Source organism: Mustela nivalis, assembly GCF_964662115.1.
Source record: "Mustela nivalis genome assembly, chromosome: 11".
Lineage (NCBI taxonomy): Eukaryota > Metazoa > Chordata > Mammalia > Carnivora > Mustelidae > Mustela > Mustela nivalis.
Genome location: NC_139030.1, coordinates 111,761,828 through 111,786,875, shown reverse-complemented (window position 1 = coordinate 111,786,875; position 25,048 = coordinate 111,761,828). Strand labels below are relative to the sequence as shown.

At 44.4% G+C, this 25,048-nt stretch overlaps 1 protein-coding gene across 7 annotated transcripts in view; it reads right to left on the bottom strand.

The window, feature by feature from the left end:
- Positions 1–25,048, bottom strand: part of SLC40A1 (solute carrier family 40 member 1) — a 747,507-nt gene that overhangs the window by 15,529 nt on the left and 706,930 nt on the right. Inside the window, exons 1-5 of one of the 7 annotated variants that reach the window (XM_082690530.1) lie at positions 8,926–9,003; positions 7,964–8,144; positions 7,286–7,363; positions 6,285–6,469; positions 5,821–5,888 (exon numbers count right to left, since the gene is read on the bottom strand). In XM_082690530.1, the coding sequence (XP_082546656.1) occupies positions 5,821–5,888; positions 6,285–6,327 (111 nt within the window). In that variant the 5' untranslated portion in view covers positions 6,328–6,469; positions 7,286–7,363; positions 7,964–8,144; positions 8,926–9,003. Of the gene's footprint in view, positions 1–5,461; positions 5,889–6,284; positions 6,565–7,285; positions 7,413–7,513; positions 7,668–7,963; positions 8,145–8,925; positions 9,004–25,048 lie in introns of those variants that run through there. The other 6 variants (XM_082690529.1, XM_082690531.1, XM_082690532.1 and 3 more) reach the window with 6 other exon arrangements.

The following is a 25,048-nucleotide window of genomic DNA, read 5'->3' as shown; positions in this document are numbered from 1 at the left end:
CATGAGATATTCAAAGTCAACAACTCCTCTACGAATTGAACATGGGTCAGGTGGTAAAACCATCCATCGTAGCCCAGTGGAAAGTATTTTGGCCCATTTAGTAAGTAAACCCAGAAAGGTATGATATCAATGAGACACACACACTCCTTATCACTCTAGAAAAAATGTACCTTCCATACCAAAGGAGGCTTTTAGAGACAAAACTTGTTCCCTTTCAGGTCAGGTTTCCCCCCCGGGCCTGGAACAGACCTATGCTGATTTGGGAGGCATAAAGTAGTTTGATATTGAGCTGGAATGAAACCATGGTCTAGTTCACAAATATTCATACGCCTTGAATGTCAAGAAAAAGCCAGTTCCCCAATTTGTAAACTGGTAAGAATGAACCATATGATCTTTAAAGTTTCTTTTACCTCCAACATTCTAAAATATGTGCTCTATTTCACAAATGAATTTCAAAGTCAAAAACCAGCAAAGGCTCAGAAACGTGAAATTAACATGGGCAAATTCTGACACCACATTTACAAAAATGTCAAAAATAAATGTATAAGCAGCTTTACATTTCAACATTTTAATACAGACGGGTTTCGAAAGGGGAAAAAAACTACTTATTTTTTCACTCCAGACTATAAATTTTGGAATTCAACACTGGAAAATGTAGAAAAACAAAACCTTTATATGAGTCAGGTAAATTACTAGGTAAGAAACCTATAATGGACCTTAATAAGAGAATTTTGGCTCCACCTTTGACCTCTGAGTTAACATAAAACAGGACAAGAATGTTCTATTATAATTTAACCCTGGAAATCACTACCGGAAACAAAATTCCCAGGACAGGCTCCCCATGGATTTGACCCTATGTGTAAGTGCTGAGTCCTGGTTCTTTCCAAAGTCTCTTAACATCTGTTTGATAAATTTGATGTATCAGGAGCAAAATATTATTCAGGTCTATCAAACGATTTAAAAATTTTAATAAAGCCAAAACAACAATCTCATGCATTCAAAATTTAAAACGGATGCACATTACACGACAGCAATCATGTGGACCAGGATTTCTCTGTGGGGGTGATTTTAACGCAGGGACCACCTGGCAAAGTCTGAAACTGTTTTGGGTTGTCACAATTCTGGCGGCGGGGTGGGGGGTGGGGGGACTTCTGCCATCTACAATACATCGGGCGGTCTCCCACAACAAAGAGTTATTCAGCCCCAGATGGCAACAGTACCATCTCTGCCACCAGGGAGAGAAACCCTGATGTAGGGAATCATGAGCATTCGAGGGGCAATTCGAGGGGCACCTGCCTTCAGCTCTGGTCATGATGCCAGGCTCCTGGGATTGAGTCCCCACATGGGGCTCCTTGCTCAGCGGGGGTCTGCTTCTCTCTCCTGCCCTCCTCCCCTCCTCTCCCTCTGCCTGCTCCTCCCCCTGCTTACACACACACACACACACACACACACACACACACACACGCTGTCTCTCTTGCTATCTCTCTGTCTGTCAAATAAGTAAATAAAATCATTAAAAAAAAATGCAATTCAAACTTGACATAACATCAGGCCCTCGGTGGACGGGGCGGGTATGGTCAAGTAAATGTTAAAACAAGCACTGCAGGAAACCCACGGGAGCTCTAGAACGGTGTGCACTCTCGCACACCTCAGCCGTGTGCAGGGCCCAGGGCAGACACTGTGGAATCAACAAAGGAGTAGACATGCCGTGAATCCCAGTTGTGAACGAGTAAATGCAGGACCGAGATGGATTTACCAATCGCACTGTTCTGCTACACGAGATTTGTTCCCAGAATGTTCAAAAGTTCAAGGATTCATCAGTATCATAATTACTATTTCTGACACAGCTTGTATTCACTTTGATAATAGAAAGTTTCTCCACTTAAATTAAGTAGGATTTATTAAAGTTTCAAATACTATTTTACTAAATTATTAAAAACGTATGATACACACACAATTTGTCTGAAACCCATAAAAGGACAAGTTTATATTAAGATAAAGATGTCCATAAGGAAAACTGTTTTCTTAATCTTCAAGAGAAGCAGCAAATTTAGACTGAATCAGAACACAATGGCATGGGGAGACTTAGTGCCCCCACAAGTGAAGAATAAAGAGTAAGCAGAGTACCTGCCTCTTTTACCTTAATCCTCGTGCCTCTGAAGAGCTCCCAAGGAAAAGACAAAAAACACAGAAATGCCCTTAATGACAGGTTGCCTCTGTGGGTGAGTTTCCCCCTTCTCAACATAACAAATGAAAATTATTACTCTATTTCTATTGTCTTTCTTTCTTTCTTTTCTTTCTTCCTTTTTTTCTTAACTGCTATTTTTTACCCCCAAAACATATAAATGCCCTTAATGACAGGCTGTCTCCATGAGTGAATTTCCTCCTTCTCCACATAAAGAATGAAAAATATTACTCAATTACATCTTTCTTTCCTTCCTTCCTTCTTTCCTCTCTTTCTTATTTTTTAAGTCCTATTTTTTTACCCAAAACATTTGCTTTAGATTCCTCTACGGTGGGCCGTCAAAACAAGTGCTACTAAAAGAAAACTTTCTTTCTTGTTTATCCTTGTACGGTCTGACACCTCCTTGACGGAGAGACACAAAATTACCCCCGTTACCCCAATTCCTATAGAGTTTAGGCTTTAAGTGGCAACAGATCCCACGCTCACAAAGCCCAAGAATCAGGCAAAGTCTAAGGAAATGTTGACCGAGTGCGACTTCAAGCCCACCCATTCCTTCCTTACATCCATTTCCTGCCTCCTTGTGCTCTCCCTGTACTTTGATGATTCGTTTACATGTCCATCGGCCCCCAGCGGACTGCGGCCCGAGGCCAACTGAGTATCCAGGAACCAATGGCCACAGCCAGTAACCCACTGGCTACTTACTGAGTGGCTACCGGACTCCCAGTACTCCTGCAGGCACTAGAAACGCAGCGGTACCTAAAAGCCAAGGTCTGTATGTTCACACGGCTGGCATCTCAGGGAGCAGAGACCTAAAGCAAACCGAGAACAGTTCCAGGAGTATAAACGCTGTGAGGAAACAGCGGGAGCAGGGAAGTGGCATTCTGCGTTCAACAGAGCCTTCTCTGAGCAGAGACCTGAAGGCAAGGAGAGCCGGAGCCACGCCGACACCCGGGATCTGGACAGAGACAGTCCGCAGCATGAATGACGAGGGGGCGGACCGGACCGCAAGGTGAGGACAGGGCAGAAGCTGATACCCCAACCTCCCCATCCCCCCATGGGACACAGGTGACATTCCTCTTGCACTCCTGGGTGCCCTAAGGCTAAGAAAAGGAAAAACAAATCGTTAACTTGAAGAGATCACAAGCCTGCAAGACCCCAGTCTCCCTCAGTTTACAAATGTCTCCTCGATCTACGAGAACAAAGCATTTCCATCAATGGCTTCCAGAAGGAAAGTCAGACACAATTAACTGCCCTGATAACCTGCAGCCCAAGCGGGCAGAGTTGAACTGTTCCTCCAGGAGGCTCCCAACCATCTTACTGGTAATGTCTCGCTAGAGGGAAAAACAACCTTAACTTGACAATGGCAAGGCTTCTGTATACTTTGTGGGCCCTTTTCAGCATGTGAAAGCACTTTTAAAGCCCCCAAACTCCCAAGGATATCATCAGTCACCCTTCACAACCCCAGGGCATCCTGCCCATGGGTCTTCTGCTTTAATAAACCACCACTTTGTACTAAAGATGTCTCAAGAAATCTTCTTGGCTGTCGGCTCTGGACTCCACCTCCCCAAACCTCACCTGTATTCCATAACCCCATCATGATGACATAAGATGTAAGCAACTGGCCCCCCTTTTCCACTGCCTTACACAGTTGGTCACCTTTTTGTGACCAGACACATTTTTTGAAGCCCAAACTAAATCACATTTTAAGCTCCTCAACAACAGATCCACTTGTCACAGTAGTTTGTATTTTGAGATTATAGAATAAAATATATTGATCTACTGGCAGACAAATAAAAAGCAATCAACCCCACATAAATCTAACCTTCTATGCTAACACTTCTGTGTTCAGTGTATAGGAAACCATGATTTGGCAGAGTTTGCAGGCGAATGGATGGATAGATATGCATATATGACATACACATACATAAGCACATATATTTTGCTCTAATAAAATTAACCAGTGTCAAACAGGAGACAAAACGCAAAAGGCAGAATCATCTAGAGTTAGCGAGCATTCCTCTTTTGCACTTTTTTGCAACAAGAAGTAAAACTCCACTAAACCTTGTATGGTTGTAATTCTTGGGTTTTTTGTTTCTATTTTTTAATCCAATATTCCGCAAGAATTCCCTTTGCTCAACTTAATGTAAGGCTGGGGTGTCTGTCACTTTTCTTGCAGGACTCTTAATGAACATGACAAACAGTTCCTCCCAGAACATCTAGAGCTCCACCCTTTTGGCAAATCTGACCTCCCAATCTAGCAACAAGGTCACATAAACATGAAGCGAGGTAATGAGTGTTTGGCAGTGAGGCGCCTCCGTCTTCGAAGAGACAGGTCCAGACCACAAGACGACAATTTCAGATACTATCTCCACCACCTGTTTCTGGTTTTTAAAATACTTAATACTTAATAAATTAAATGGAAGAAGAAACTATTGATTTACATATAATTAAGAGTAGTTTCACTAGTTTCTACTTAGAATCATCAGCTGTTGGAAACAAAACAAATTCAGTTTGTTTATGTGTATTTGCAGAGTCACCACCGCCTAAGCCTCTGGGGAGATAGGAGCTGGCCTTTCTAAAAAGCCAAAGCCATCTTTGAACTGCTGTTTCTTAAAGAGCCGATAACCAAGCTTAATAATTTCCCAAGAGCATGGGTACACATTTCCTCATAGAATAGTCTGCATTCATGTCTTACGAAGATCCAACAGAATGATCCAACAGATCCAATGATCCAGTTAAAAAGAAAATAACATTCACAAAATTTACCCTAAAAATTCCCTCTTCTTATTTGTGATTTTTTAAAATCAGATATTACATAGGAGGCATAAGTAGAATTTACTCAGATACTGCTTTTCAACAGTAAGAACAATTGTTGAAAGATTCTAACCATTAATTAAACACACATCCAGCATCCTTTTGGGTTTACTCTTTTTTGGGGTGTGGATGAAGGAATCCAGGCCTACAGAAACACAGGCACTTCTGGGACCACATAGGAAATCAGAAGGAGAATTATAAATCATCTGCAAGTTTTCTTTGGATGGTGGTTTTTAAAAGAGCCTGAGATGCCAAACGCGTTCCTGCATCTGCTAATGGATAACATTTTTAAAGCCAAGAATTCTTATCACTCAGATATTTGTTCTTGGGGTTAATTATATTTAAATTAATCTTAGAATGTTATTTTTAGCCTAAGGCAGTCATTCCACTCTTCTACTGTATTTTCATTGTGCAATATGCTGGAACTTATCATTTTAACGAAAGAAGAAAATGGAGAAATACCTTAAAATGTGACATGGGAGATACATGAGACATCACCCATGCTTCGTAGCAAATTTTACCATTTCCTAAGCCTAGTAACGCAAACTCTATTGACAAGCGTTGCAAGTATTCCTGTCTTGTCATTTCAGCTTGGGTAGCTGTTCATCGGCACCAAGTGGGGTACTTCAGTGCATACACTCACACGGACGGGAAAGTATCTTTGGTGAAAATAACTTTTTCACTGAAACTTGGGTGTTTGGCGGCTTTATTTCTTCAGCTGCACGAAAAGCCTGGAAGACGGTTGAGTAAAACTGGGCCGCGTGGAAGGAAACGAGAGGTTACGCAAGCCCGTGGTGGGCGCAAGCGTCCGCGTCGCTTACCCAAGTGGACAGCGAGTGGCCCAGGTAGAGAAGGAACTTGGCCGAGCTCAGGTACTGCGCCACGGGGCCTGCGGAGACACGGAGGGCGCGGGAGGGAGCGCTCAGTCGGCGCGGGGAGGGGGACCCACTGCGTTCTGCGTCCTTGAACACGACCACGAAACGTCGGCTGCGGGGCAGTGTGTCCCGCACGGAGCCCGCGCAGTTCGTGCACCCGCCCCGCAGCTGCCCGCGCCCCGGTCGGCCCCGCCAAGCCTCCCGCACAGTCGCGGTCCCGGACTCCGTCTTTCTTCCCCGCGACAGTCCGCACCGCCCGTCCGCTCCCGACGGCCCCGGCCCGGGCCCCGGCCCCGCGCCTCTGCCCCTGCCCCTGCCCGCGCCCCCGGCCCGCGCCCCCGGCCCGCGCCCCCGCGCCCCTGCCCCGGCCCGCGCCCCCCGGCCCGCGCCCCCGGCCCGCGCCCGCTCACCGCAGCATCCTGCCCCGCGGGGCTCCGCTCGGGCCTTGCTCATGACGCCGCCGCCGCCGCGCTCCGAGGGGCCGGGACCGGGGGGCCGGGACACAGCAGCTCGCGGGGACGCTCGGCGACAGCGCGCGGGCGGAGAGGAGCGGCCGGGTCCTCCGCGTCTCCTTCCAACTTAGCTAGCACTGTAGCTGAAGTCGGAAAGCCCGGCCTCGCGCGGCGCTCCGGGACCCCGCGCCGCCGCCGCCGCCGCCCGCCGCGCGCACTTATACGGGCCGGGGCGGGGCTCCCGCGGGCCGACCCCGCGCCCCCCGCCCCGCCCCGCCCCGCCCCGCCCCCGCGCCGCCCCCAGCCCCGCCCCGGAGGAGCCGTCGGCCCGCCCGCCGCGCGCCGACCCCGGGGCGCACCCCCCGCGCCGCCTGTGCGCCCTCGGGCCGGGAGCCCCCGGGGACCGGCCGCGGCGGAGGGTCGGGAAGGCCGCGGGAGGCGGGACGGAACCGCGGAGCCGGACCCGCAGGGCCGCAGGGCCAGGCCCGGAGCCGCGCGAGCCGGCAGGTGCGGCCGGGAGGCTCGTGGCGAGGCGGCCGGCCGCGGGGTCCCGGGCAGAGCGCCCGCCGGGGCTGGGGCGGGGGTCGTCCCTGCTTCAAGGACCGGGTTTGTAAGGTGGGAGTCTGGACGCGGGACGCTGGGGACGGCCTCCCCGCTCTTCCCTCCGGCCGCCCGCACCGGCACCGCCAGTGCGTCCCGGCGCTGCGCCGCGGAGCTGCTCCGAGGGGACCGGACGCAGGAAGGGGCGCCGGGGTCAGAGCTGAGCCGCCGCCGCGAGCAGAGGGAGGCGCGGAAAGGGACGCCGCGCAGGGTGTTGGGGACCCACTCCCCGCCCAGCACCGGGTCCCCAGATCCCCCCGGAGGTGCGGCAAGGTGCGGCCACTGCGGACCCTTCCTTCCCATCCTTCCGTCTTGCTCGGCACCTTCACCCCGCCCCCACCCCTGCCTCCCTTCCCCACCCGTCCTCGGAGCGCCGCCGCGTCGGACCGGCCGCTTCCAGCAATACCGGTTGTCCCAGTTGTGGCCCGGGTCCGCACCTGTCCAGATAAGGCCATCCAGGGGCCTCCGAAGTGGCGGGCGAATGACCTAACGAACATCATCGGGCTAAGCCTCCCATGAACTCTGCCTTTTCCCTCAGTGCGAAGCCCCTGGGCACAGCAGCCCCTCCTGCCAGCCCATGACCTTACCCTCCTCAATCCTGCCAAAGCCCCGGGAGTGGGTCCTACACCCTGACTCTCCAGCCAGATTCCACACCCTGAGCCCAGGCCGGACTGACACCCCCGGGGAAGGAGACTCGGATAAGTACAAGCCCAGTATCTGCGCCATCAGAGTCGGGAGCCTCCCGGCCGGCCAGCGGGCGGGGCGCCGCGGGACTCGCTGGGATGTGGTCTGGAGGGCAGAGATAGGGGCTTTACAGTTGAGCTTCTGCTGCTAACTGCTCCTGGGTTTTCCCCTCTTTTAAAGCCCCCCCCCCTTGTTTTTATCCGCAGGACTTCAAAGCCCTTTGTCTTTACTCCAAGAGAAGTTTCGGTTTGTCTTCTAAAGTTGGAGAATAGGATCATGCAGCCACAAAATAACAGGGATCCGGAGGGGGGAGCTGGCCCACGGACCCCTGCACCTGATGGCCAGGGCTTAACTGGAGAAGAATTTTGTTGATAATCTCCTCAAGCAAGGCAAAAAAGCTAATGACATTTCGCACGTTTGCCACCGCCTCTCTCAGCAGCAAGGACCTCCAAGTGCATTAAATTAATTTCCACGTGCAGAAGAGAAGCGCTGTGCTGTTCCCAGCGTCCAAATGGCATAAAGGAGGTCCCGTCGCTTAAAAAAAAAAAAAAAAAAATTGCTTCTGGTTGACACTGGCTGAGAGGTATTTTTGGGAAGAGTAGCTAAGTCCATGTACACCTCAAAATGTGACATGGGGACTTTCCTGTTGTCATCAAGGACAGCCCAGAAGCCCAAACCGAGAGAACGAAAAGAAAAACCAACAGACAGGAGACTGCAGTGAAGCACGTAAGAAAGATGGTCTGAAAACGAAATCGGCAAGATCCGTGGCACTAAAGCCGGCGAGGTGTTTGAGCTTTGGCAGGGAAATCCTAGGTCCTTATTAATGGAAACAGTCAGGATATATTAGTTAAGGCTCATGGGAAAAAAAGGAATTGAAAATGAAAATGGAATAGAAGTCCTCAAAACATGTACAAAATGCATAATGACAGTAATCTCCTGGCCTTGACACTGAAGATCATAAAGCACAGCTTAAATCACATCCCGACAGGCTACTCTTCCTTCCAAGGAATTATTTGAGTGGCCGAAAATTAAAATTTCTCTCAAGAATATGTATTTCTTCCAGAACTCAGAAAACACAACTTCTCTATCAATGTAATAACTAAGCAAGCCATGCAAATTTTAAATCAGTTTACAAAGACACAGATGCCTAAGAACCATTTTCTAGCTCATTTTCAAAGTTTTAAGTTTGTGAATAGGTTAACTTTTTATAAATTCCAGTAGAATAAAAAGTATATTCTAATTTTAAATGGATAAGTATTTATGGTTGGGAGGGAAAAAGGGGGTTTTATTATTTTTAGGTTGCTTTTTCACTTACCGCCAGCATCCTGTTTCCTCGGTTGTGTCTGATGTGCTTACCGAGACAAATGCAGAATAAAGAATGGTCACCCCTGCACTGCCCTGAAGAAAAGCCACAGGGTTATCATCGACTAGTACAGGAAGAGCTCAGATCTAGAACAGAGCTTTCTGATGGCTGTGAAGCTTTTCAGCCCAACTTAGGAGTTATAAAGCTACATTGCATCAAACCCCTTTTTCAGTATTACAGACGTATTTCAAGAACTGTTTTATGTTTCTATAACCTGTAACTGACTAAACCTTTGAGAAATTTAAGTTGACACCTAATTTAAGTGATGGACATCTAACTGAAAAAATACATGTCCTCTCAGGTTTTCATTTTGTTTGGATATTTTAAATAGACTTGAGCTTGCAAAGGTTCTCATGAATAGTGACTCTCATTCCTCATTTCTCTCTCTTGCTCTCACTCTCTCTCTCACACACACACACTCTGTAGTCTGTAGGTTCCAGTTGGAAAATTAAATGCAGAATTCAGAAGATCCCAAAAGGAATACGTTCCCATGGCAAATCCACAGAGACAGAGAAGGTGTTAGTTATTGTCAGGGGCCGGGGCCGGGAGGAGGGAAGATCGGGCAGCGGCTGCTTAATGTGTACGGGGTTTCCTTTTAGGCTGATGAAAATGTTCTGGAACAAGAAAACAGTACTGGTTGCACAACACTGTGAATGTAGTAAAAGTCACTGAAATGTGTACTTTAAAATGGCAAAAATGGTGAAATGTATGTTATGTGAAGTTTACCTTAAAAAAAAAACTCTATTCCTGTATGGGAAGTTTGCCATTTTTCAGTAACAGTGTTCACCGGTATAAACGTAGACCAACTGTTGTTCTAGGACAGCTTGGAAAGGATCTGGGAAGCGGAAGAGAGACATCCTGCCCGTCATACTCCCTGGAAAATGAAACGTGCAACTGAGTTTTCTCCACGTGCAGCCAGAAAACACACACATCTCAGTCCAGGAATGTTTCACTCATGCCACCTTGGCCGCAGGTAGTTTCTTTAGCGGCCTAACCGGACTCTCTCCTGCTACAGCGTCACATACACGCCCTTGTGCTCTGAAGTAACAGCACAAGGTCGCTACGAAGTCCCTTCGCAGTCCCAAGACCTCTCAGCCTAACCCTGCCCAGGCCGCGGAAACAGCGCGGCGATCTCGGCCTTCGGTCACTTTCGCGGGTCTTCTTGGCACCGTTTCAACAGCTCGGTTGGCTGCAGGCCCCCCGGCAGCAGCACAGGGGACCCCCGTGTCAGCGAAGGGCTCCTGCGTGGCACACTCGGGAGCCTCCGTCTTTCACCTCGGCCGCTCCACACCGCGGCCTGTTTCTAAGCACCTTGAAGCCGATTCCCACCACGCGGGCCACGCACTATGCCTGACATTTGCCTTCTGGGCTCCTGATAAAAATGTCAGATTCCTCAGTGTTCCCTTGGGGACACGGCTGGCCTGTCCAGTGCAAGGGTCCCTGTGTTCCTGCTCCCTCCGACCCCAACCTCCTAGTGACGCGGTCACTGCGTCTGCTCGTCCATGCTGTTCGTTTCTCGAACACGGCTGACTTGTCCCTCATGTCTCATCAAGTGCCCAATGACCATGACAATTGTGAGTATAGTATAGCAGAAAGTAACTGTGTCTCACGGACATAAAATCCTGATTAGACAATGCTCCTTGGCTTGGGTCCCTGAAACTGCTCCGTCTGCGGAATAAGAAAGATCCTGACACCGTAACGAAGAGCCACATCCTGTGTCCTGGACAAAGCCTTCCTCTCTGATGCAGTTAGAAAACAGTGATTGGAGCGATGACTTCAGCAGTTAAGGGTAGTTAAAAATCCAGTAAGAAGGCCCCTCCCAAGGTCGTCTGTCAGGAAAACAATGTTTTACTGTGTTATCTGTACTGAGCCATGGACATAACAAAGTCACCATATACTTGGAGCACAAGACAGTGGCAGACGTTCAACAAGGAGCTTGTCAGATACTATCTCATTTCATCTTCATAACACCCCTATGAAGTAGTACTGTTGTTATCCCTGCGGCACATACAGAAAGACCGAACTCGGGATTCGCTAACTTCAGATTCCCTTCAACAGCGTGGATCCGGGGCGCCTGGGAGGCTCAGTCCGTGAAGCCTCTGCCTTGGGCTCAGGTCATGATCTCAGGGTCCTGGGATGGAGCTCCGCGTCGGGCTCTCTGCTTTTCCCCCGTCTCTGCCTGCCTCTCTGCCTATTTGTGATCTTTCTCTCTCTCTCTGTCAAACAAACAAACAAACAAATAAAATCTTTAAAAAAAACATGGATTCCTAAAATACTAAGTAAATGAAACTTTTTAAAAACCTGAGTTGCAATAGTAGTATGGAATGAAATCTCAGTAAATATTGCACATATCTATATCTTTATCTATATCTATCTATCTATCTATCTATCTATCTATCTATGGGTTTTATTTCCTTCGAGAGGAATGGAGGGTGATTTTGTTCTGTACTTGATTTTGCACGTGAATTGATTCCATTAGGATACCTCTACGGAATCTGGAGTTATTACGACAACAGATAACGTACTTTTAGACTATCTACTGGATCCAAATATTCATAACCTGAAAAATAGTATCCCCAAGTAAGGGACCTGGGTTTGGTAACTATTTTGGCGCTTCCACACTTAAATTATTGTTGGAACGGAATCGTCTGGTCCGTCTTCATGGGAAGCGCAGGGAGCGCTGCCGAAACGGCGCGCCAGACCCGTTCTCAGTAGATGCTGCCACATGTGCGGTCGCGTGTGTGTGAGTGTGAGTGCGTGTGTGCATGTGTGCGTGCGTGCATGTGCGTGTGCGTGCGTGTGTACACACTGTGCAGTAGCCAACAGCGTAATGTGTACGACGCGCCGCTCGCACCGGCGGGCGAGGAGCCGTCCAGGCGGGCCGGGAAGAGCGCGTCGGACACCGCCGGGCTTCATCCGATTTGGGAATTCCGGAGTCGGGCTCGGGCTGGCCGCAGCCGTGGCTCTGGGCCCACTCAGGCCGACCGGGCCGTCCGTCTGTACCGACTGTGTGTCCGTCCCTGTCCTCCCTCGTCTGCCCGCGCCCTTCCCTTCGGGTGGACGGCGCGGGCAGGCTCAGCCCCCCGTTTTCTGTGGTCACACGGTGTGCGCCTGTCGTGTCACCGACTCTGTGTTGTCGCCGGCACGAAGACAGCTCCATCCTTTGAAAACGATAATAACGCGCTACTCGGAGGTCAGCTCAGAACACATTCATGTTTTGACTCATGTAAAACTGCCAGCAAACAACGCCTAGACTGCAATGACCGGTTTACGAGGAGGCAGGCCGTCATTAAGGAGGTCAGTCGTCTCTCCTCAGCACCAGTGACTCGAGACGCGTCTGCTCTGCCTTCCCGGGCGCGGCGGGTCGCCCTTGACGGTGTGACAGCCTGATGCGGGGACAGGGAGCATCACTGTGCCGGGACCCGGCCTCCGGAGCTCCGGGGATGGGGCCGCAAATGCTTGAGGAAAGATGCAGATTTGTGTCACAGGAGTCTCCTCAGTCTACTGAAAAGCCTCATTTTTTAAGCAGTTGACCAGCTCAAGTGGCACTTGGATCACAACAAATCGAGTGTTTTCATCTGCCCATCGTGGGTTTATCCTGCACCGGCCATCTGGGTATTTGGAAAGAGTTTCTTGCTAAAATCGCAGGAGTTACCTTAACGTGATGTTTATCCTAATTGGAATGTATTATCTAGCCCCGAGGAAAGTCTGGAACATTTTCTCTTTCAAACTGTTGAAAAAAAATTTTTTTAAGATTTTATTTATTTATTTGACAGAGAGACCACAAGTAGGCAGAGAGGCAGGCAGAGAGAGAGGGGGAAGCAGGCTCCCTGCTGAGCAGAGAGCCCGATGCGGGGCTCGATCCCAGGACCCTGGGATCATGACCTGAGCGGACGCTTAACCCACTGAGCCACCCAGGCGCCCCTGTGTTCAGTCTTGTACTTGAACATGTCCCTTGCATGACCTCTGGAAGTAATGGTTATGGATTTGTTACAAGAGATATAAGAGATATCCATACACTGTCCACTCGGCCAGCAGAGGAGCCAAATGCGGGACATTTGGCTCTTAAGCAGGACAGCTTTGTGCTTGCCAGGTGAGGTGAGAATGAAGTAAATATTAGCGGTAAGTTGCAGTTAGAATTTTGAAATCTTGTTTCACCAGACATCATCTTACAAGTGACCCCCTTTGGAAACTATTGCATCAGGGAAATCCCGCCACGGCACAGATCATTGGAGACGGTATCCAAACCAGGGGGCCAGTCAGATTCTCCCATATAGGAACTTGGGATACAAAAGTTTAAACTGAAGGCCACAGGATTTGGAATCTGAAGCTCCAAGTTATGTTTCTTTTCTCTCTCTCTTTCTTTTAAAGATTTTTTTTTTTATTTCTTTGACAGACAGAGATCACAAGTAGGCAGAGAGGCAGGTGGCGTTGGGTGGGGGGAAGCAGGCTCCTCGCTGAGCAGAGAGCCTGATGCGGGGCTCAATATCAGGACTCTGGGACCATGACCTGAGCAGAAGGCAGAGGCTTTAACCCACTGAACCACCCAGGCGCCTGAGAACTTCTTTTACGCACACGACAACTCTACTGATTACTCCTGCTCGTGTACTTCAGACACTGCTCGGGTCACCCTGCCGTTTGCTCTGAGCTGCCTTGTAAGCCGTGGGGCCTGGAAAGGCTCTATGATACAAATATCCCAGAAGTGTCCTACCTGCGCCTCTTCGTCAGACTGAATAGACACTATCTCCATGCAGAAAAAGACCAAAATAACTTCCAGCTGTTCGGACACTCCCAGCTCAAACTACTTGCAGTTCTCTGCCAGACATGCCTGTGAAAGACAGTGAAGCTTACACAGCGGGACATGAACGTCCATCCAGATCCATTCACTGTCCGCTCGGCCCGCAGAGGAGCGGCTGCGCATTTCTGAAGTGTCTATAAGGCTTATTGGTAAAACTATCCTTCTGATATATAACAGATTACTTCTGGATATAAATATTGTATAAATATTGTTCAAATCATCCTTATGAAACTATTGCCCATTCAAGGGAAAGGAAACTTATGTACTGGAATCCTTTTTCTTTTATAATTAAAAAGGGTAGGGAGATCCTTCTGATATTTAGCCTAGAATCTTTTTTTTAATTTATTTTTTATTTTCAGCATAACAGTATTCATTATTTTTGCTCCACACCCAGTACTCCATGCAATCCATGCCCTCCCTAATACCTACCACCTGGTACCCCGACCTCCCACCCCCTCCCCTTCAAAACCCTCAGATGGGGAGATGGAGAGGAGAAGGGAGTTGAGGGAAATTGGAAGGGGAGGTGAACCATGAGAGACTAAGGATTCTGAAAAACAACCTGAAAAACAATAGCCTAGAATCTTTGAACTTAAATTGTATTTGCTGGTCCACTGTTAAGAAGTTAGTCTCTTGCTGTAACATGAGATAAAGAAGGACACTTTATCATCATAAAGGGGACAATCCAACAAGAAGATATAACAATTGTAAATATTTATGCACCTAACATGGGAGTACTCATATACACAAAACTGTTAATAACAAGCCTAACGGAAAGAATAGGTAGAAATTCAATAATAATAAGGGACCTTTAACACCCAACTTACCTCAATGGAAAGAGTAAACAAAAAATCAACAAGGAAACAATGGCTTTGAATGACACACTAAAATAGATGGATTTACAGATATATTCAGAACATTCTAACCTAAAACAGCATAATACACATTCTTTTCAAGAGCATACGTAATATTTTCCAGACTCGATCACATATTAGGTCACAAAACAAGTCTCAACAAATTCAAAAAGATCGAAATCATATCATACATCTTTTCTGACCATAACATTATGAAACCAGAAATCAATCACAAGAAAAAATCTGGAAAGAACCAAAGTACATGGAGATTAAATAACACTCTACTGTACAATGAACAGATCAACCAAGAAATCAAAGAAGAAATTTTAAAAATGCATAGAGACAATGAAAACATTGTGGTACAAAATCTGTGGGAGTCAGCAAAAACACTTCTAAGAGGGAAGTTTGTAACAACACAAGCATATGCCAAGAAGCAAGAAAACTCTCAAATAAACAACTTAAACTTACACCTAAAGGAGCTAGGAAAAAACAAGAACAAACAGAATCCAAAACCAGCAGAAGGAATGATATAACAAAGATTGGAGCAGGAATAAATGATACAGAAACTAGAAAAAAAAATAGAACAGATCAATGAAAAGAGAAACTGGTCCTTTGCAAAAAAAAAAAAAAAAAAAAAAAATCAACAAAATTGGCAGACATCTAGCCAGACTCCTGAATCAAAAAAGAGAGGGGACTCAAATAAATAAAATCAGAAATGAAAGAGGATATCTAACAATCGACACCACAGAAATACAGAGGATTGAAAGAGAATATTATGAAAATCTATATACCAACAAATTAGACAACCTAGAAGAAATGGATAAACTCCTAGAAACATATAAACTACCAAAACTAAAGCAAGAGGAAATATAAAATTTGAACACCTTTTAGCAGCAATGAAACTGAATCAGTTATCAAAAATCCCAGCAAACAACAATGCAGGACCAGAGGGCCTTACAGGTCAATTCTATCATTTAAAGAAGACATTCAAAGAAGAGTTAACATCTATTTTTCTCAAATGTTTTGAAAAAAGTAGAAGAGGAAGGAAAACTTCCAAATTCATTCTTTGGGACCTGCATTATCCTGATACCAAAAGAAGACAAAGATACCACAAAAAAAAGAGAATCAAAGGCCAATATCTCTGATCACCATAAATGCAAAAATCCTCAATAAAATACTAGGAAACTGAATCCAACAATACAATTTAAAAAAATCACTCACCATGATAAGGTGGTTTTATTTCCAGAATGCAAGGATGGTTCAGTATTTACAAATCATTCAATGGGATACATTACCTCAATAAGAAAAAGGATAAAAACTATAAAAACCCTCAACATACATCAACATAATAAAGGCCTTATATGAAAAACCCACAGCCAACATCATAATCAATAGTGAAAAACCGAGAGTTTTACCCAAAAAGTCAAGAACAAGACAAGGATGTCCACTCTCACTACTTTTATTCAACATAGTACTGGAAGTCATACCACAGCAGTGAGACAATAAAAAGGTATAAAAGGCATCCAAATTGGTAAGGAAGAAGGAAAACTTTCACTCTTTACAGCTGACATGATACTATATATAGAAAACCCTAAAGACCCCAACAAGAAACTATTAGAACTCATACATGAATTCTGTAAAGTCTCAGAATACAAAATCAATGTATGGAAATCTGTTGCATTTCTATACACTATTAATGAAGTAGCAGAAAAAGAAATTAAGAGAACAATGTTATTTACAATTGCACCAAAAAATAATAAAATAACCAGAAATAAGATTAACCAGAAAGGCTAAAGATCTCTAGTCTAAAAACTATAAAGCACTGACAAAAGAAATTGAAAACAACACAAAGAAACGGAAAGACATTCCATGCTTGTGGATTAGAATAACACATATTATCAAAATGTCTATACTACCCAAAGTAATCTACACATTTAATGCAACCCCTACCAAAGTACCAATAGCATTTTCCACAGAGCTAAAACAAACAATCCTAATATTTGTATGGAACCACAAAAGATGCAAAATAGTCAGAACAATTTTGAAAAAGAAAAACAAAACTGGAGGCATCACAATTCTCGACTTCAAGTTAGATTACACAGCTGTAGTAATGAAAACAGTATGGTGATGGCAGAAGAAGAGACACACAGATCAATGGAAGGGAACAGAAAACCCAGAAATAGATCCACAATTATATGGCCAATTAATCTTCCAGAAAAGAGGCAAGAATATGCCATGGGGGGAAAGAAATCTCTTTGACAAATGCTGCTGTGAGAACTGGACAGCTACATTCCAAAAAATGAAGCTGGGCCACTTTCTTTGAGCATACACAAAACTAAACTCAAGTTGGGTTAAGGACCTATATGTGAAACCTGAAATCATTAAAATCCTAGAAGAGAGCACCAGCAGTAATTTCTTTGACATTGGCCGTAGCAACATTTTTTCTAGTTAAGTCTTCTGAAGCAAGGGAAACAAAAGAAAAAATGAACTATTGGGACTACATCGAAATAAAAGGCTTAGGATACAATCAACAAAACTAAAAGACATTCCCTACCAAATAGGAGAAGGTATTCGTAAATGATGTATCCGATAAAAAGTTAGTATCCAAGACATATAAAGAAGTTATACAACTCAGCATCTGAAAAACAAATAATCCAGTTTAAAAAATGGGCAGAAGACATGAACAGACATTTCTCCAAAGAAGATATCCAGATGGCCAACAGGCACATGAAAAGATACTCAACATCACTCATCCTCAGGGAAATGTAAATCCAAACCACAATGAGATACCACCTCATACCTGTCAGGATGGCTAAAAACAAACCCACAAGAAACAACAAGTGTTGGCGAGGACGTGGAGAAAAAGGAACCCTTGTGCGCTATTGGTGCGAATGCAAACTGGTGACGCCACTGTGGAAAACAGTGTGGGGGTTCCTCAAAAAATTAAAAATAGAAATTAAAAAATAAAAATACCATATTATCCATCAATTACACTATGAGTTATTTGCCCAAAATATATGAAACTACTAGCTTGAAGAGATATACCCCTATGTTTCCTGCAGCATTATTTACAATAGTTAAATTATGGAAGTAGCACAAGTGTTCATCAGTAAATGAACGAATAAAGAAGAAGTGGCATCTATATACAATGGAATATTCTTCAGCCATAAAAAGGAATGAAATCCTGCTGTTTGCAACAACATGGATGGATCTAGAGAGTATAATGTTAAGGGAAATAAGCCACTCAGAGAAAAGCAAAGTCCATATGATTTCACTCTTTCATGGAATTTAAGAGACAAAACAAATGCATAAAGGAAAAAAAGAAAGAGAGATACAAAACAAAAACCAGACTCTTCACTATAGAAAACAAACTGGTGTTACCAGAGAGAAGAGGGGGAGGTGGCTGAAATGAGTGAAGGGGATTAAGAGTGCACTTATCTTAAGCGCACCCAGCGATGTATGGAATCGTTGAGTCGCTATATTGTACACCTGCAACTAGTACAACACTTTATGTTAACTACATGGGAATGAAAAATTTTAAAAAGTTAGTCTCTTGGACTTTTCTGGGTTGCAAGATCATTGCAGGAGTCCCAATATCACGTCCTTCTGCAACCACGTTCAAAGACAGGAACAGCGAGTGGTACAGGGCAAGAGCTTCCCTTAGCCTCCTGCCTCTCACCAGAAGCGAAAATATTTCCTAGGAGATCCCTTACAGGATTTTCCCTTACACTTCATTGGTCAGAGCTGGGACACATGCTTGTTCTTACACCATAAAACTAGAACTATTTTCCCTGAGATCATGACATTTCCAGAGAATATCTAAATAGGGATTCTCTTAGCAAAGAAGATGTTGGACGAGAATGGCTTTGCTATCCCCCAGCTTACTGTGCTACTGGAATCACCTGAACAGCTTGCTAGAAGCCGGAGTTCTGTTGACACTCCTTGGCTCTAACCAGGTACAACATTGGTACTTTTAGGTACCACTGCCAAGCCTGACTGCAGAACCAAGGAAATGTTTAATGAAAATGGTGTGTATAATTCAAGGAAAAGAACTTCTAAATTTCTAATCCTTCTAAATTTTTGTCAGTACCTGTGCTTTTGTCAGCATTTCTGAAGAGCTGTATTTGAGTGGCTTTTTGCCTTCACAAAGGGAATCAAATCTACTCAAACAAATAGAAATAGTTTGTGATCTGGACTTTTTTTGAAAACACGTCTTTTATTGTGAATACAAGAATATTTTGAGTTCATGGTTTCCCTACTACTCAGTGTCCACAAGAACAAAATCATGAAACAAAAAGTGAAAAATTCAAACTACTTTTGAGTACCATAGAAGTACTAGATACTATATCTAGTATATCTATCATAGAAGCTTTCAAAAAAGTGGAAACCAACCCTTTGAAATTCAATTTAAACTACTTGTTTATGAAAACACAAGCTTGGTCTCAAACACTGTTTTCAGTTTAAATGAGGAAGTACAGGGTTTCAGGAAGTAGTAGTCCATGGGGTAGCAATGACTTGATGGGGTGTTACAGACTTGCAAGATTCTCCAGACTGTTAGGACCAGTAAGACTAATGTTGCACAGTTTTCAGATACACTTTTTTAGGTGATAGTCATCAAACATAAACAATACTAAAAACGGTCCATATTATACTAAGATATCTCAGAGTAAAATGTCTCTTCAAAAAAAAAAAATCTGTCGGGACGCCTGGGTGGCTCAGTTAGTTAAGCAGCTGCCTTCGGCTCGGGTCATGATCCCAGCGTCCTGGGATCGAGTCCCACATCGGGCTCCTTGCTCCGCAGGGAGCCTGCTTCTCCCTCTGACTCTGCCTTCCACTCTGTCTGCCTGTGCTCGCTCCCGCTCGCTCTCTCTCTCTTACAAATAAATAAATAAAATCTTTAAAAAAAAATCTGTTTCCAGTAATTTTCAAATGATTATTAAAGATTATAATTTGGATAAAATGATAAGAATGTAATTTGTCCATTTCTCATTATAACTGAACCTCCAAATGTTATATTTCATAAGAGACAGACATATCAGAGTAAACCTGGCTATCAAACCAAAACTCTCATCTCATCTCTACCTTTAAAAAATAGCCAATACATTAAAATTAAAAGTCATTCACTTTTAAATGTTCTATCCTCTAAGAGGTAACTGTTAAAAATATCTTCAGTTATCATTGATAGGTTTTTCCATACATTTTACAGTATGTGCTTTTTACACTATGTGGTAATGTGATAAGTCATCACCAGTAATCACTTTATCACTCTAGTAAATAATAAGCATTATTTCGGTATGAAAGTGAAGTTTATAAGGTATAAGCTCTTCTTGATAAGATTGAAACAATTTCACAGAATGCAGGATGGGCAATACCCTTATGGTTTCCTACTAAGATTATATAAAATCTGAAGATTTCCAAATTTGATTTTTTCTCTTTTGTCTGCTTATTCTTTTTTTTAAGAACTTCTTTTCCACATTATAATTTACTTGGGTGTTAGACACTTGTCAGGATGTAAGAGAATATCATGTCTGAATTGGTGCTTATGAAACGAAGCCTATCTCATCAACTTGCCAACCGAGCAACGAGATCACTGTCTGGCAGCACGTTGTTGGCTAGTGGGTTCATTTGTCTATTTTTCTCCAGTAATTGTTTCTTTATATATTTATAAGTAAAACACAAGCCCAAGAGAAAGGCCCCATTGCTCAGGAACATTTAAAAATGGGAGTTAGAGGACTGTAATTATGAATGGGCTGAACTATGTCCCCCCACAACTCCTATGTTGATCCCTAACCCCTGGTACCACAGAATGTGACCTTTATGCAAGAGGATTTTTACAAGTGTGATTAGCCAAGATGAGTTTGTACTGCAGTGAGGTAGGCCCTTATTCCAAGATGACTGGGAGGGGTCAGTTTGAGAACACACACAGTCAGGAAGAATGCCATGTGAGGATAAAAGTAGGGGTCTGCATGTTAAGGAACCCCAAAGACTGCTAACAGACCACCGGAAGCCAGGATAGAGGCAGGGAACAAGCTCCCTCACAGCCTCCGCTGTGGCCGCACAGACTTCCAGACCTCCAGCCCCCAGAACTGTGGGACAGTAAATTGCTGTTGTTCTACACCACCCAGTTGACGGTACTTTGTTAGCAGCCTTAGCAAATTAATAATCAATCATAATTAAGTTTCTTTCATCAGAAAGAAATAACATCGAACTTTTCCCGGGCACTGACTTTTTTCAGGGTCAAACACAAGGTGGTGGTGAGTGCTGAAGCAAAGCACCTATCGCATTTCTACCACACGCCTTCCAGGTAATACTTTGTAATAAAAATTCTTTGGAAACTGATTAAATTTTGGTTATCAGTTATGTATGCAAAGATGAATGTCACGTATGGCAGAAATAGCATTATGTGACATTGAGGGAGAGTGTACACAAGTAAGGGAAATTATAACATCCAATAATAAGATACATTTCAGCATTACAACGGGAGAGCAAAACTTTTTCATATGCAAAAATAACATGAAAGACGATATCTAAGATAAAACAGCCACGATTCAACTTCAGTAACCAAAAAAACCAGAAGCGGTTGGATAGCAATTACCCTACGAATTTTTCTTCCCGTCTTCATGAAGTCGATGAAGGCACACTTCCCTTCTGTGTCTGCCCTCCAGATTAAAGGTTTGGATATGATATAGCACAATGTGTGATCACTTGGCAGGCGGCTAGAGGACCCAAAGTCATGATAGATCTGCGGCTGTCTTAGGGTATGGTAAGGCCCTCTAGCAAGATTAAACCCTCCTATGAAAGAGGTGGTCCCTACCGAGGAGGGAGGGACCAAGGAAAGAGGGAGATGGAGACAGAGACAGAAAGTCATCAGCACGACAGGACAGGTAGCCCTAGAAAGCTCACCATAGTAAATACATCATTTGGCTTTGCCACACGTACTTGAAAAATCCTTTAAAGCCATCGAACTTACTTTCTTCCATTTAATTTTCACCAAGTAATCTGGTATTAATTGATTTAATTTTGCCGATCCCATGGTGCTGGGCAGAGAAAGTATGAGGAAGTATTCTTTTTCCTGGAAAGGAACATGCCTCTCTGAAAATTAAAAAAGCAGAAGAAACCAGATCCCTGAGTTTAGCAAATACGATCGAGTTATAACAATAAAAAAATAATAGCTAACGCATGCAGAGCACTTGCTATGTGCCTGATGTTCCTTTAAGTACTACCAAATCATTTAGTTTTCATAGTAAACCCCCACGAAGTAAGTAAGTGTAATTATTATGCCATTTTATAGACAAAGAAATTAAAGATTAGACCTCTGGGGAAGCATTTTACTAAGTTTCTGGACCTGAGAGTTAAGAAACTAAAACCTTAAGCAGTAGTAATTCCCTAATGGACTTTACCTTCTCACATTTGGCTTAAAATAGACAGCGTGGTCTGTCGTGCATGCAAGGTAGCACCCACTCTGTCCCAGTAACTCTGTACTCAATGCCCTCCGGAGAGCGCAGACAGCAACAAAGAACTGCAGACAGACCCATTATCTTCTCAGACCAGCCATGGCTGAGTGCTTCCCCACAGCTGGCCTCTACCTAGCGCCCATGGGGAAGGACAGTGTGAGTGGCTGGAGCATTCAGGGTGTACGGATTACGGGAAAGGTTGTGTTGACCCTGTCCCATCGCTGGTTGGAAGTAGCACTGCAGAACCACACGCAGTTTTGCAAGGGGCATCTCTCTTGCAAGCACCAGATATTCAGACCGCGAGGAATGAAAGCTTACCCCACCGTGTAGCAGGAGCCACTGTGACTCCTAAAAAATGTGTGAGTAAAACTTCAGTTGGAAGTTCCTGCTTTTCCTTAATAATCCTCCAGATCTTTAGATGAACTGAAGTAAGCACCACGAAGTCCAGGCATAGAAAAATTCCCTGTGGTTTACCTTTCCCCTTTACCAATAAAACATATTTAAATTTTGTTACTTTGTTCAGAATAACAAATTCTGAACAAATTTTGTTACTTTGTTCAGATTTTTTAGGAGCTAAGACTATGGAATTGGGTCTCCAGTATTCTGCTATATTATCAACATTAAAGAAATAAAAATAAATTAATCAAATGAGAGAGCAATGAAAGGAGACATAAACTGAGGAAAAACACAGAAGTACGGTTTTATCAGTCTCTGTGTGAAGTATAACCCCCTTCCCTCTCCGGTCCGCAGACGAGCACCGCCTTCCACACGTTCTTGGAGGAGCTGCGAGAGGGCGGCTGGCGGCCTTCCTGTGCGCCCTCACGAGCGCCGCTCCTGCTAGGTGGCAGGCACTGGCCAAGAAGTGGAAATACGTAAGGGAACAGGACAGACAAGACCCCCACCCAGTGAGGCTTACATACGCTGTGACCCACGCAGGGTGGACATGCTAGTCCCTCAGACCGTAGCAGAAGGGAGGCTGGGGAGGGCGGGAGGACGGAGAGCGGACAGCCCCTGGCAGCCGCTCTGTAGGAGGCTCCACCCTTTGCTCAGACCCTCCTGCACCCCACTGACGTGCGGACCTGGCGTACAAGACTCGGGGAGCTACTGGAAAGTCCCGCGCGCCTCCCTGCTTCGGATCCTAAATAGACAAGACTACATTATGGACTACAATCAATAGTCCATAAAAATAGAAATCCCTGAAATACTTAGAATCTTCAAATTGGGACAGTCTGGGCACATAAAAGATGTGCAATAAATATTTTTACAATGAATGCATGATTAATAATAATATGTAAAACTATCAAAATCAGCCTTCATTATTTAATAATATATTGCGTGACACAAAGCTATTTGACACTATGAAAGTGTCTTGTCCTCTTAAAGGGAACAATGTCTGAATATTACCTACATAAAGAAAAGGCTTAGAGAATTGAAGACAGGATGAAGACTTGTTGCAGGCCGTACTCCAGGCTCCTGCACCCACAAGAACGCTTTATAAACAAGCGCACAACCCGAAGTCACAAGAGGTCCCTCCCCTAAGCAGCACCATATTGTCAGAGCTTAGATTCCGGGAATGGCTGGCTGGCCCTTATCTTCAAAATGAGTGATGTTGAGAACCCAAAAAATAAACAATGGAGATTTTTCTCCTTTCTGAACTCATGAGATATGCACTTTGAGGAGGAGAAGTAAAGAGGAAGAATTTAGTTTGCTAGTGAAAACAGGAGAAAAGGCCAGTGGATTTGCATTCTAAATGGATTAAGTGTGCCATCTGTTAATTGGCTAATTTCATTGTAAGAAATTCAATATGGAGGGAAATAAATGTAGCTGCAAAATTCTCTGCTGAATATGAAGAATTCTCAAATACAACATAAATCTTTGACTAGTTAAGTAACATGAATAAACGTTAACTGTTCCTATTTTGGTAGAAGTACAATATCTTTATGATACTATCTTACTGCTTTAACTTCTTCTTCAATAGCCTGCTTACAGCCTATCAAAAACTGAGGGGAAAAGATTTTAGTACCTCTGTGTAGAGTAAAAATTTTAATGAACCCTGCTAACAACCGTGGAAGAGAAAAACCAACAGCAAGTCATCTGGGTGGGAATGGAGGGAACCATCTCTGCTCAAGCTGTCGAGTCTTTAAACCAAGTGAAGATGCTGGTCAATCCCCAGCATGAGGTAGAAAGCAAGGAGGAGGTAAGAAGACCGAGGACACAGGAAATAGAAAGCTTCTGTATTTTAGAGTCTGAGCTTCATTCTTTTGTCAGAACTACTGCAAATTTCTAGCACAAAACACCCACATTAAAATATATGTGCAAAACTCATTCTGGAGACACGTGTAACCGTATAATCATTATCTCTGCTAAAACGGAACAGTGGTAAAAAAAAAAAAAAAAATTACCCCCAAATACCTATGAGGTCTTTTGGACGTGACATGACTTCACTCCAAATTTAATTTTTTCTTGAGATATAATTTATATCTATTATATTACTTTCAGGTATACAACATAATGATTTGATAGTTGCATATATTGTCAAATGATTGCCACAATAAGTCGAATTAACATCTGTCACCATACATAGTTGCAAAATTTATCATTTTTGTGATGAGAACTTTAAAAAAATGATTTTATTTATTTACTTGAAAGAGAGAGAGAGAGTGTGTGTGTGTGCACGTGAGCGGTGGGTGGAGAGGGAGAGGGAGAAGCAGACTCCCATGTAGGGTTCAAGTCCAGGATCCTGGGATCATGACCTGAGCCAAAGGCAGACACCTAACTGACTGAGCCACCCAGGTGCCCCTCTATTTTCTTAGTGGCTTTCAAATACGCAATACGGTATTATTAACTACAGTCACCGTGCTGTACATTACATCCCATGACTTACTAATTTTGTAACTGCAAGTTTGTATCTTTTGATTTCCTTTCCCCACTTTGCCCACCACCCACTCCCCACCTCTGGCAACCACCACTGT